At 39.9% G+C, this 14,326-nt stretch overlaps 1 protein-coding gene across 1 annotated transcript in view; it reads right to left on the bottom strand.

Moving 5' to 3' along the window:
- The window catches only part of LOC137255732 (hemicentin-1-like), a 123,096-nt gene that overhangs the window by 16,678 nt on the left and 92,092 nt on the right, over positions 1-14,326 (bottom strand). Inside the window, exons 28-29 of the mRNA XM_067793231.1 lie at positions 1,115-1,197; positions 860-922 (exon numbers count right to left, since the gene is read on the bottom strand). Coding sequence (XP_067649332.1) covers positions 860-922; positions 1,115-1,197 — 146 coding nt within the window. The remainder of the gene's footprint in view (positions 1-859; positions 923-1,114; positions 1,198-14,326) is intronic.

Here is a 14,326-nt window from a genome sequence, read left to right as displayed (position 1 = left end):
GCTTAGCTTCCTGTGGAGTTACGGACAGGTAAGGCAGTGTGACAGGGCGCTCTCGCCCCATGTGTTCGATCCGTCAGTGGTCAATAGCTGTAACCTTGTTCTTGATAAAACCACTGGAATCCTCATGCTTGCTAGTATTTCAGAGTGTGGTGATGTGATTACTGCCCAGCTTATGGTGTTTGTAATAAGTTGAGGTATTGACCAAGTTTGAAACAGCCTTTGCAGGTGCCGTATTCTTCAATCGTCAAAAGAAGTGCAATCAGTTGTTGCTGCAATACTCATTGGCAAATGTTGTGTGAAAGGTAGACAGTGAGTGAAAAAAGGTCAAACAAGCTGGATACCAATTGAAAACAACGGACAATCAATAGAAACTTCACCAATGATTTACCACCGAAATCACACCAATTTCATAATGACGTTAGAGCAATCGGAAAGAAATCCTGCAAACACCAACAAAGTTCTTTCCAGAAAGCGATACACATCCACTTAACGTGCAAAACACAAATGACGCTTTATATATAAATGATAAAGAAAACGTATATAATGCCATAACAATGCAGAACTAGCACATTTGGCATCCTAACAACGCCGGCGGGCCATGCGTATGATACAACGTCACCCATGAACTAAAACATTTTGATCATACTTCTACTAACGGACACGAGCTAGATTCAGCGCCCCCAAGACGATGGCGCAGTATGCCACGCGACATCTTCAGATGGCTGACATATATTGTGCGCCGCTGAAAGTAAAGCTGATTGTCAAATAAGCTGATTGTATTCTACAAAAAACTGTCCACTGCTTGGATGGACAGAAGTGAAATGCAAAGATTTCGAATATTTCACAAAGGTCTACTCACAGTCAGGGTTCTCTTCCTCATCGCATGTGTCTGTGTTGGAAAATGAAATCTTCCGCTCTGAAACTGAACAAGCAGTAATTGCAGTATAAGTAGACTGTAAAATGAAAATATTCCAACAATGAAACATTTCAAAAGAGGTTTTAGCACCGAACCAAACTGGTGATAAAACAAGTACCACCTGCTACAAAGCAAACATTACATAAAGTGCACACGGAGCAGGTTCCTTGAAACAACGATGTGCTAATTTCCACTTACCTGTAGCTTCTAATTGTTCTGGTGGCCGTCTTGTTTGTGACGTGGATAGAGGTGGCAATGATGACATAGGGGTTTCCGTATAACTGGAGCAAAAGGAAAACAGAACCATAGTTAACACATAAGAGTTTGAAGAAACTAGAAAGGTTGCTACGATTTGACTACACACTTCCATCTTTAATATGCGAGGATTGTCTCAGTCTGATAAAATACTGTTGGAAATATCTTCCCCCAATTCAACGTGGAGGAAATATAAATAGACATCTAAATTCTAATCGCAGTCGATAGATTTACCTCAGTAATTGTCACTGTATGATCCTGTGAATGTGTAACTGGTTCATACAGAACATGCGCTCTCTCACAAAAATATAATAATTTCGTGAATGATGGGTATCAAATGGAAGCGCGTCCTTCTTTGAACCAAGTATGAACAACATCTCCAAAATATAGTTTTCATTCCGGCGTCTGATTTTCATATGGGACAAATGGACGTCCACAGTTTCATTAGAGCTACAAAGTAAATGTGGCGGGAGACGTTCGGGCATTGACCCAATCAACGACTATAAGAGATATATAAGTAAAGAACTGAAAATATAAGTATCGCAACACCTATCCTGTTAACCCACATGAAGTCATTTACATTCATATCATCATTATGTTAGTCCTAAGAGTGTTTTCCGGTATTTGTGATATGTACGTGCTGCAAGCACTAAGCAAGATTCCGGTTTCTGTAAATTGTTCCTAAAGTTGGAAGACTTGTAAAATCAGCTGATTTCGATGTTGATATTGATAATCAAATATGGGGTCTCCTAAAGCTACAAGGTGGCTCGTAATGGTATTGCTATTGCAAAGGAGACATTCACTGGAAACCAACTGACCAGCAAAACGTGTAGTTAAGGAGCGGCAGCGTTAATGTCGAAAACGAGCGACAGTAGGGAGGATACAGACTTTCTCAGATAGGCAGAGGTACAGAGAGGCTTGTAGGATGTGTGTGTGTGAGAGAGAGTGCGTGTGCGTGTGCGTGTATTCACAGACGACATATACCCCTCACAAGAAATATGCAACAAGTATTTCAGTGTAATAGCTTTATCAGCTTCGATAGCGATTTTGCCGTCATGTTACTGAAAGGTAAATATTCAGATAATACAGAACCTTTTGTGACTGTCAAATTGACATATATGGGGCCCTATAAGGACTGGAAACCTGGCCATGTAACCTTGATCAGTCAAATTTGCATAGAACGAAAGCGTACATCGCTTGTTTCCCAGACTGGGATTTAGTAGCACATAAAGTAGATGGCCATCCTCCCACCACATGGCCAGTCCTTACAGACGACAGTGCTAGCCCACTTCGTGCACGTGTTGCGAACAATGTCTAACGTCAAGAGGCGGTATCAACTCCACTTTCTCCACCAGGGAACCAGATGTCAAATGGGACATTATGGATCGCTGAGTTTCTCCTCGCCATGTTAACGTCTATGGGTGAAATGGGTGACACATTCACCAGTTTTGTACACTTGAATGGCCAGGCGGAAGCATCCAGTTACGTACTTATAAAAGTTGATTTCTTTAATTAGTTTCTATACGCTTTGGGTGATTTTAACAGATATCATGTATGTATGTATGAATCGGAAAGTAACTGAAATGCTTTCACACACGTTATCTTCCGAGATCTGAAATACCAAGGGATGGTTAATATATGTCCAGAGAACTTAATCTGAACAACTATAGCCTGCATAAATGACTATGGAAGAAGTTAATGTGTGTAAAACATGCACCGAAACGTATAGTTTGCCGAATAAATTCTGTGCGTACATATATTTGTCATTCTCATTTTGCTCATAATATATTTGTGATTTACTTGATTCTTTCTTTTTGTGTTAGGCCTGCAGCGCGTGCAGCCTCTACTGTTAGCTTGCTTGACACTGGCAGACGTGCCCATTTGTTCAGTGTTTCAAAGTCTGTTACTAACAGACTATGGAATGGGTACAACCAAAACCAAGGTCAACAACGGATCCACTGATCCGAAAGCAGTTTTTTTTTCGAAACAGATCGGAAACAGAAAATACAAACGTCTGCAAACTCATCATATTGTAGAAAGATTCACACGAGACTTTGTCTGCAATAAACTCATCCCAGTGCTAAAACAACATCGTTATGTTGGTTCGTCAGTGGTATCGGATTTTCTTTCAGAAAGAACTATGCTCCTCTAGCAGCGCAAGACCCAGAGAGTGCCCTCTCCAGCAATGAGAGTGAAACGCCAAACTTTGAAAAATTAATCATCCCCATTATTATGGTCAGACAAGGTCGACAAGGATGTGAGATTGCCTGTCTGTTCAAACCTTCCATATAGAGGGAGGTAAACTAGAATCATGTTATTGCAGTAACTTGCCATGCTTCAAGAAAGTAGAGTATCCTTATTTTCTGTTGTCTTTGCATATACTGGTCACAGCTGTTTTACACTTTTACCCCAAATGGGAGTGAGTGAGTTTTACGCCGCACTCAGCAATATCCCAACTATATGGCGACAGTCTGTGAATAATCGAGTCTGGAGCAGACAATCCAGTGACCAACAATATGAGCATCGATCTGCGCAATTGGGAACCGATGACATGTGTCAACCAAGTCAGCGAGTCTGACCACCCGATCCCGTTAGCCGCCTCTTATGGCAAGCATAGTTGCCTTTTATGGCAAGCATGGGTTGCTGATGGCCTATTCTACACCGGGACCTTCACGGGTCTACTTCATATGGTCTTTAGTAGGTGAGTCAAGACTGAAGTATCATATTTACTTGAACTGGACGGATGTTTCTGCTGGTTAATTTACCTCTCCAAGATTTCATCACACGTTCAATTTTATCCATGTCAACTATGAAGAAAGGTCGGGTCTGAGACAATCTACTGTATTGTTAAACAAGCACACACACAGACACACAGACACACACTCACACTCACACTCACACTCACACTCACACTCACACTCACACTCACACAAGCGTTAGAAGCGGAATCTCAACACTTACGACTGCATTTTCAGCCGAGTTTCAATGGTCAGAATTTCAGGATAAAAGTTGGGTGAGCAACTCAACACCTCCTTCTGGATCCGCCCTATGTACAACGATCTATTATCTACCACTACATGAGCCATGAAAAAGATTCTCTTGATAGGACCAGAACCAGCCAGTATCTCTATGTCAGATAATTATCATTGCTGCCCACTTCATCCACTTCATCCCACTTCAGGCACCCGTGAAGAGCCACCTCCCCGTGATGGGTGTTGGGTAACGCTAAGTGCTCTTCTCCCGTGTGGACCCGGGACAGAATGTGTCCGCAGCACCCCATTGCTTGTCGTAAGAGGCGACTAAATTGGGCAACCTGTTTGCCGTGGGTTGCGTCCCGTGTCGGTGAAGGACGGTAACCTGGTGGTTGAGGGCATTCGGGCTTTTAACTGCCAAACCATTTGCCCAACACACCACTTTGGCCCTTACTTCACCCGACTTAATGGGCCCGATTCAACCAATCGGCTGGTCATGTTAAGCCCTGTGCATGGACTGCCATTGCACAAATTTGATTTGGAATTGTTTTAAATTTCGGCCTTGGCAATACTGGTGATTTGTAACTTGTTTGATTGTAAATTATGATAATATGAACTTTGCCTAGAGTCTTATGCCAGAAGGCGATGGCTCATGGGCCAATCTGGTAGATTAATTACTAATAATTCTTCTACTGGAGTATATCATCTGGGTATCCTTGGTGCTGCAAGGTGGAGGCCCGCTTGCTTTAGCACTGTCCTTGTGATACTCCGTGGTGGGTGGGGAGCTCGGATGATGAACCATATGACACCAATCATGGCTTATGAAATACCCCTTCAAAAAAAACAAAACGTCCACTTGAAACTGATCCTGTTGATACTGATCATAGACCGTCTCTATCAGTTGAGTATTGGCCATGTTTCCTCGTTATTGAGACTCCTGACAAGACACCATTGAAGTTGAACCCTTTCGCAGTGTCAAGGGGTATTTAAGGTATTGCTGGGGATGTTAAGAACATTAGACGCTTACGTTCGGGTGCGCTGCTATTTGAGTGTGGCAAGAAACAACAAGCAACCAATCTGATGAGCATTGAATCTTTTGTGGGTATTCCGGTCACGGTCTCTGCTCACATGACCTTGAACACTAGTTAAGGTATCGTCAGAGATCGTGATCGGTTGTTTGCTGACATGTCCGAACTTGATATAGCGTGCGAAATGAAAGATCAAGGTGTGCTGTATGTGAAGCGCTTTTCAACACGAAAAAAAACAATGAAACATTGCAAACGAATACCTATCTTTTTTCCTTTTTCATCGCCAAATGTTCCCAAATCAGTGAAGGCAGGTTACTGCAATATCCAAGTTGAAACCTACATCCCCAACCCGCTCAGGTGTTTTAAATGCCTGAAATATGCTACTCTCCACGACTTCTATACCCAGCTATGTCATCACAGACTGAGGAATCACTTCCTGGAACATCAAAATCTTCTCCTGATCATAAATCATCTTCGCAGTCACGAACTGAGTCTCAATCGACAGCTGATAGACAACAAACTGCTAAAGGTAAATCTAAGCCTAAGCCTGATGTTTCAAAACAACCAAGTGGCAGAGCTCCTAAAGGGTCAAAAAATAAAATTCAATTGCTCAATATATATGGGTCTCTTGAAGACATGGACGTATCTGAAAACGTCCATTCTAGGGCACATAGCTTGTCGCCCTCCAAAAGAGTGCGGGGTAGATCTCCAATAAATCCCCCCAAAAGAAAGTTTATTCCAATAATATTGTACAGTGGAACTACTAATTTACATGAATTACAGCTATTAGTTCAAGACTTTACACCTTCAGCGATATGTCTCCAAGAGACATATTTAAAACAAACAGATACATTTGACCTTCGTCATTTTAATGCATATCAGTCTTTTTCACCTCCATTTGATAGAGCCACTGGCGGGTCATCCATTCTAGTCAGACAAAACGTTATTCAAAGCCCTGTTTCACTTATTACTAATATGCAGGCTGTTGCTGTGAGAATTACTTTACATGTAGCGTTTACACTATGCTCTCTCTATATTTCGCCATCTTCGACATTTGCCAAAACTGATCTTCAAGCCCTGTATGACCAACTCCCGAAGCCCTGTATTATAATGGGAGATTTAGATGGGCACAACCCACTCTGGGTGTTGTAACCCGTGGTATAGAGGACCGGATCCTCCACATTGGATTCATGACGTCATCAACACCTGGACACCTGGTGTGTGTGTTTTTAGAAAATGAGTCACTCTTCTCTATTGTATATTGAGATCTATTGTGTGAACACCCGATGTGTCTATATTTAGACCATGAGTCACTCCTCTCTATTGTATATTGAGATCTATTATGTCAACACCTGGTGTGTCTATATTTAGAGTATGAGTCACATGGCATTTCCCCACAACGTATTTGTAGACTCTGCGGGATCATATAAAGCCCCCAATCAGCCCTCCAGATCATTCCGACTTCACTTGCCAAAATCTCTTGTTCTTGACTCTACTGGCAGCTGTTTATCTTGAAGACAGAAAATGGATTCCGTGCACCGTGATACCCTAAGGAAGAATTATTCTGGCCTCGTGCAGGCCATACAGCACGTAGAAGAATTGGTTGACTAACTGATGCAGTTTGGTGTGCTTACCGTCTTCATGAAAGCAGACATTATGGAGAAACTGTCCTTCGACAGGGTCAGAGAGTTACTCAACATGTTACCTAGACGGGGGCCTCAAGCATACACCCTGTTCTGCAAAGCCCTAGAGGAATGCTGGGAGATACAGGCCCTAACATTACTGGGTCTTGAGACAAGCAAGACCGAATATGATGATGGGTACCTATGTATGGACAGTATTCCCTCAAACCTCAGTTCCAAGAACGGCTGAATTCTTTTCAGTCTTGGCCAGTGCAGATGAAACAAGAGTCTTAGTCACATGGCCCAGGCAGGATTTGTATACATGCTCAGAGGAGACGCTTGCAAGTGTGTTCAATGTGGTGTCATTCTCAAGAACTGGGAAGTCGATGATGATCCCTGGGTCGAACATGAAAAGTGGTCTCCAGACTGTCCCTATTTGACCCTGGTGGGAGTCCCTCGGACAGAGATGGCCCGTTGGGGTAGTCATGTGGATTTGTAATGTAAAATACTGTCTGAGAATAAATGAATAGGAGAGTATATTTGTTGTCTGTGTATAAATAGAGGTTTACTCATTGAGATCAGACATCAGACTAGAATTATGGCCAGGTACGTGTTGAAACATTACGCATTTTTAAGGGACATATTAATATTTCAAGACGTTGAGGAAATTCGACAAGACTTCTTAGACATGAACAGAGAACAGATTCTTGCCGTCAATGGTATTATCAATAGGTTATTAAAAGGAACATTACCTGTGACTCGATATGAAAGACGCCGTTTCACAAGGAAAAATGATAGAAATAAGTATCTAGCCGTGCTACGAAGATTAGCACACCCTCGGTGGACGACACACAGCTTTTGGAAGAGTCTTTTCTCCAGTAATATGCCTATCGTAGCATTTGTTTTGAAACCACAGTTTGTCAATGCACTTAGAGAGTGAGTAAGTGAGTGAGTTAATATTTTACGTCACATCGGCAATATCTCAGCCATATCATGACGAGAACAACTAATATCAAAATCAATTATATGTCTACTATAAAACCTGTCACCGAAGGACAGTAAAACAACTAGAATATCTCAAATGGAATTAAAACTAGCATGGAAAGTTAAAAACAACATCACCATTTGGACAATACACTATAAAATCAGGCTATAGATCGCCAACAACTGAAGGTAGATCACCATACTAGGGACCATGGGGAGTTACAGTATCTTTGCTACCTACATTGACCTTAGTTGGATTTACACCATCCCTTCAGCCGCTGGCGAGTGTACAACATGCTAGCCAAAATTAAAACAACAGGAATACTACGACTAAAAACCTGGTAGAATTAAATTTACTATCAATGTTTTTGGACTTACGTACCCTCTCAGGAGGACAATAATTTTGCAATACTTCAGCCCCCTTTGAGGGTACAGCCACTAACAATTCTAGTTACGAATCCAAACTACCAATTATTAAAATACATCTTTTTACAGAAACATATTGCTCAAAATTCAGTCAAAAAATCAATTTCTTTTAAAAAAACAAGAATTAAATGAAAACTAACGCTGCTAAAAAGATCCTTAATTGTTTTGACTGTAAAATACATATCCCTTGTGATGGAGAATTCAACACAGTCAAGCAGGATATGCTTGACCGTAACTCTCTCATCACAAGGGATACAAAAAGGAGGATCCTAACCTTCTAACAGGTACGCATGAGTATATCTAGTGTGGCCAATACGACATCGTCGTAGAAATAACCTCTTCAAATCTGGACTGACAACCCAAGTGGGTATAACCAATGTAAGGTTTTATCTCATGTAATTTATTTATACCTACTTGGGTGTCCCACTTCTTCTGCATCAGGTCACGGATATAACACCTAATGGTGGCTTTGTAATCACTGTAAGGAATAGGCAGTGGTGTAACAGATTTGTTGAGTGCTGCTTTAGCAGCAAGGTCAGCCAATGTGTTACCAGAGATCCCTACATGGCTGGGTAACCAACAGAAGACGATGTCGTGTTGACCAGTTGCAAGATCATTATACAATTCAATAATTTCAGTTAAAAGTGGATGTTTACAAGATATATTTTTAATAGCCTGAAGACGAGAAAGAGAGTCGGTATATATCATATACTGTTTACGTTTCGGGTGTCTTTGAATATATTTAAGGGCTGTTAATATGGCGTTAGCTTCAGCTGTAAAAATAGGACTATTGTCTGGTAATCTAGAAGATATTGTTCTGGATCCAATGACAGTGGCACAAGCAACTGTGGCCTAAGCAACTGCCAAGGGGGAGAGGAAAGAAGACGGAAAAGAGCTATATTGTCCAGCTCAATACCAGCAGCAGCAATAAACGGCTTTATTCTGAGCCCAAGAGGCGGAACAAGAGAAGACCTTTTGCTATACAAATCCTCATAAAGAGGATTGAAGACATGGTTATGTGCAGGATTGCATTTGGTAGAGTAGAGTTGTGTGATATATTGTAAAGATAATTTGATACGGCGTTGTGCAAGAGATTTCATCGGCCTCAACGTAAAGACTGTCAATAGGTGAAGTTCGGAAAGACCCAAGACAAAGTCTTAAACCTTGGTGGTGGACAGAATCAAGATGTTTAAGGTTGCTTTTGCAGGCGCCACCATATACGATGGAGCCATATTCAAGTTTAGAACGTACGAATGATCGATATAGATGGAGAAGGGTAGCTTGATCCCTTCCCCATTTAGAATTTGACACCACTTTCAATAAGTCAAGAGCTTTCAGGAATTTAGTTTTAAGTGATTTAATATGTGGTAAAAACGTTAAATGTGAATCAAAGATTAGACCCAAGAACTTGGCTTCATGCACAACTTTAATCGGCGTGCCACCTAGAGATAGTTCAGGGTCTTTATGTGGTTTGTATTTACGACAAAAATGTATGCAGTTAGTTTTTTATTTAGAAAATTTAAAGCCATTTTCGAGACACCATTTATTTATCATGTTTAAACACAACTGCAGTTGCCGTTCAATGGTATATCTGTGATAAGGTTATTAGTTTCCAAATACCAAACAAGTCGATTATTTATCACGCATTCCATGGTCTTGCAAACACAGCTTGTTAATGAAATCGGACGATAATTGGACGTATCCGTATGATCACGTCCAGGTTTAGCTATTGGTACTACTATAACATCACGCCATGAAGAAGGAAATTTCCCGGAAGTCCCAATATTATCAAATATATACAAGAGCGTCTCTAAACAGGATTCTGGTAAGTGCTTCAGGAGTTGATAATGTATGTTATCAGCTCCTGTAGCAGTGTCATGAGCTTGATCAAGAGCAGTATGGAGTTCATGAATAGAAAACGTTTCATTATAATCTTCCCCATTATCAGAATTGAAATTAATAGTTTTCTTTTCTTCTTGTTTTTGATATTGCTGGAATTTAGGTATATAATTAGAAGAAGAAGAATGTTTAGCGAGAGTTTCGCCCAGTTTATTCGCAATATCTGATTTATCAGTAAGTAACTGATCTCCATGTTTAAGATGATGGACAGTAGATTTAGTTCCTTTACCTTTAATTTTCTGGACCATGTTCCATACTTTGGACATGGGTGTCCGAGAATTTATTTTAGATACATAATTTTGCCAAGATTGGCGTTTGTTCTGTTTAAAAGTACGCCGTGCTTTAGCATTTAAAATTTAAAATTTATTTATATTATGCACCATAGGATGGCGACGGAAATAATGTTCTGCTTTTTTCCTTGCCTTCCTAGCTTGCTTGCATTCTGGCACCCGTGGTGAGCCACCTCCTCGCATATTAACGTTGATTAGTAAACAACACGCCGTGTCTATCTTTTTTTATCTTGAGAAGGCATATGGCACAACCTGGAAATATGGCATTTTGAGAGATTTACATGATTTCGGGATGCGAGGTCGTTTGCCTGAATTCATAGGCAATTTTTTAAATAACAGACAATTTCAAGTCCGCGTGGGTTCTACCCTGTCTGATCATTATACTCAGGATCAGGGTGTTCCACAAGGCAGTATTTTGTCAGTCACACTTTTTAGTATAAAGATAAATAGTTTATCAAAAGTTTTAAACGATGTAATAGATGGATCGTTATTTGTGGATGATTTTAATATTTCTTGTCGTGGGAAAAATATGCATGCTATTGAAGGGCAACTGCAGCTGTGTTTGAACAAAATAGATACGGCTTTAAATTTTCTAAATCAAAAACCAATTGTATACATTTCTGCCGTAAATACAAACCTCATAAAGACCCAGAACTATTTCTAAGTGGCGCCCCTATCAAAGTTGTCAAGGAGGCCAAGTTCTTGGGACTTATTTTCGATTCACATTTGACCTTTTTGCCCCATATTAAATCCCCAAAAGCCAAATGCTTGAAGGCACTCGATTTATTAAAGGTTGCTTCTAATTCAAAGTGGGGAGGGGATCAAACTACCCTCCTTCACATGCATAGATCACTCATCCGCTCAAAACTTGATTATGGCTCTATCGTATATGGTGGAGCCTGCAAAAGCAACCTGAAACTATTAGAGTCTGTCCATCACCAAGGTCTAAGACTTTGTCTTGGTTCTTTTAGAATTTCATCTATTGAGGCGTATCGCCGTATTTATTTACAGTACATTACTAAATTACTGTGTTTTCAAACCCCTTCACGAGGATTTATACAATAAAAAATCTTCTCTTGATACGCCTCTAGGACATAGAATTAAAACATTTCTTTCATCTGCCGGCATTGAGCTGGAAAACATAGCTCCTTCCCATCTTCTTTCTTTTCCTCCTTGGCAGTTGGTTAGGCCCCAAGTGGACCTGTCATTAACCACATTTAAAAAAAATCAGAAACTAATGAATTACAATATAAACAAGAATATAATCAACTAAAACATAAATATGGCAATTATAAATCCTTATTTACAGATGGGTCCAAAGATGGTGGCGCTGTGGCTTGTGCCACTGTCATTGGATCCAGAACAATATCTTCTAGATTACCAGATAATAGTTCTATTTTTACTGCTGAAGCTAACGCCATATTAACAGCTCTTAAATATATTCAAAGACACCCTAAACGTAAACAATATATAATCTATTCAGATTCTCTTTCTCGTCTTCAGGCGATTAACAATTTATCATGTAAACATCCACTTTTAATTGATATTATTGAATTGTATAATGATCTTGCTACTGGCCAATACGACATCGTCTTCTGTTGGTTACCCAGCCACGTAGGCACTTCTGGTAACGCAATGGCCGATCTTGCTGCCAAGGCAGCACTCAACAAATCTGTTACACCACTTCTTATTCCATACAGTGATTTTAAAGCTAACATTAGATCTTATATCCATGATCTCATGCAGAAGACGTGGGACACCCAGGTAGGCATCAATAAATTACATGAAATAAAACCCTATATTGGTTATTCCTACTTGGGTTGTCAGTCCAGATTTGAAAAGGTAACCATGCGGTGATGTCGTATTGGCCATACTAGATACACTCATTCATATCTGTTGAAAGGTGAGGATCCTCCGTTTTGCATCCCTTGTGATGAGAGAACCACGGTCAAATATATCCTGCTTGACTGTGTTGAATTCTCCATCATAAGGGATAAATATTTCAATGTAAAAACAATTATGGACCTTTTTAACACTGTAAGTTCTCATTTAATTCTTGGATTTTTAAAAGAAATTGATTTCATAATTGAATTTTGGGTATTATGTTCTGTAGATAGCTGCATTTTAATTCATGGTAGTTTAGATTAGTAACTTGAATTGTTATTGGCTGTACCCTCAGAGGGGGTTGAAGTATTGTAAAATTATTGTCCTCCTGAGACGGTACGTAAGTCCACAAACATTCGATGTAAATTTAAATCTACCAGGTTTTTCTTTGTTCTTGTTGTTTTAATTCTGGTTAGTATTTTGTATACTCGCCAGCGGTTGAAGTGATGATGTATTATGTTCTGTAGATAGCTGCATTTTAATTCATGGTAGTTTAGATTAGTAACTGGACTTGTTATTGGCTGTACCCTCAAAGGGGGTTGAAGTACCGTAAAATTATCGTCCTCCTGAGAGGGTACGTAAGTCCCAAAACATTTCCTATATGTTTAGACTTCCACCGTTCTTAATCGTAGCATATGTGTATTTTTAATTTTTGGCTAGATGTGACTAAATTGATAACAGCTGAAGTGATGATGTAAATCCAACTAGGGTCCATGCAGGCAGCAAATGTACTGTAAGTCCCCATGGTCCCTAGTATGGTGATCTACCTTCAGTTGTTGGCAACCTATAGCCTGATTTTATGTTGTAATGTCCGATAGTGATATTAGTTATAACTTTCCACGCTAGGTTTAGTTCAAATTGTGATATTCTAGTTGTTTTACTGTCCTTCGCCGACAGATTTTACAATATACATATAGTCCTTTTCATTATAAATGTTCTCGTCACGATATGGCTGAGATATTGCCGATGTTACGTTAAATATTACTTCACAACTCACTCTCACTCATCCCACTTCATCCTTATACATACTACCAACAACGCCCACTCCCACTTGTTACATAACAACACTCTCTGGCTTCCCTTGTCCATTATGCCCCACCCCATCTGGCTTCCTATTGTTTATCTTACCAATCATGCCTGGGTTAACAACCCCGTGGCTTCCACTCCTGTCCATCCACCAATTAACTACTGGCTTCCTTTGTCATTCTGCTGTTGTTTCTACGTGTACATAAACAGCTTGTTATACATTGCTTCATTCACCTGATGAAGAAGTAAGAATATACTTCGAAACGTCGTGACCCTTCACAATATAGAAGTTGTCATCCATACAATAAACTCGTGCCTTCAATCTTAAAGGTTAAATCTGATTGGTCGTATAAATTGCATAATGTTATTGTCTTGAAACTTTAACTACATTTCCTTAAAATGGTGTAAAGCGGATGTACAGTCTCCAAAAGAAGCCAACAAGATTGTCAGAAATACGCACAAGTTGGACCCGTGAGAGCTATTATGTCAGCAAATTTACGTGCGTGTATTATCTCACCGTCAGTCGCTTTATGTTTATTAAAAACGCCATATCAGACAGCACGATTCTGTTAGCTGCGTATTTTGTACTTTCAAGACGACGATATGTCTTTTATGATTTATTTTGAAACAATGTCATAATGTCATAACTGATTTAAATATTCGGAATTATTCATAGCACAGCAAACATTACGCGCGTTCTCATTTGTTCGTTGTATTTTCGAACACAACAACCATCGAGACGCGGACGAGGATTTACTCCCATTAGCTTTACACTCAATTACTTAAACCTCTCAGTTGTCATACTCTAGACTTGAGATTAATTATGGCAACACCCATAAACAACTAACAGTTAATTGAACCTAAGGAAAACGGAAGTGTAAATATCTTGGTATTGGTTTGTTCAAGTTATGTTTTACAAATCTATGACGACAAGCTACTAAAGCAATGTATTTTGTTTCACGCAGAAGTCTAATGTTAAACGTATCAATAAGACGTCAAATATTCAATGGTGAAACCAATCATC

This window comes from Haliotis asinina, chromosome 11 (genome assembly GCF_037392515.1).
Source record: "Haliotis asinina isolate JCU_RB_2024 chromosome 11, JCU_Hal_asi_v2, whole genome shotgun sequence".
Classification (NCBI taxonomy): Eukaryota; Metazoa; Mollusca; class Gastropoda; order Lepetellida; family Haliotidae; genus Haliotis; species Haliotis asinina.
The sequence above is the reverse complement of the archived record's forward strand: the minus strand, read 5'-3'. Positions and strand labels throughout refer to the sequence as shown.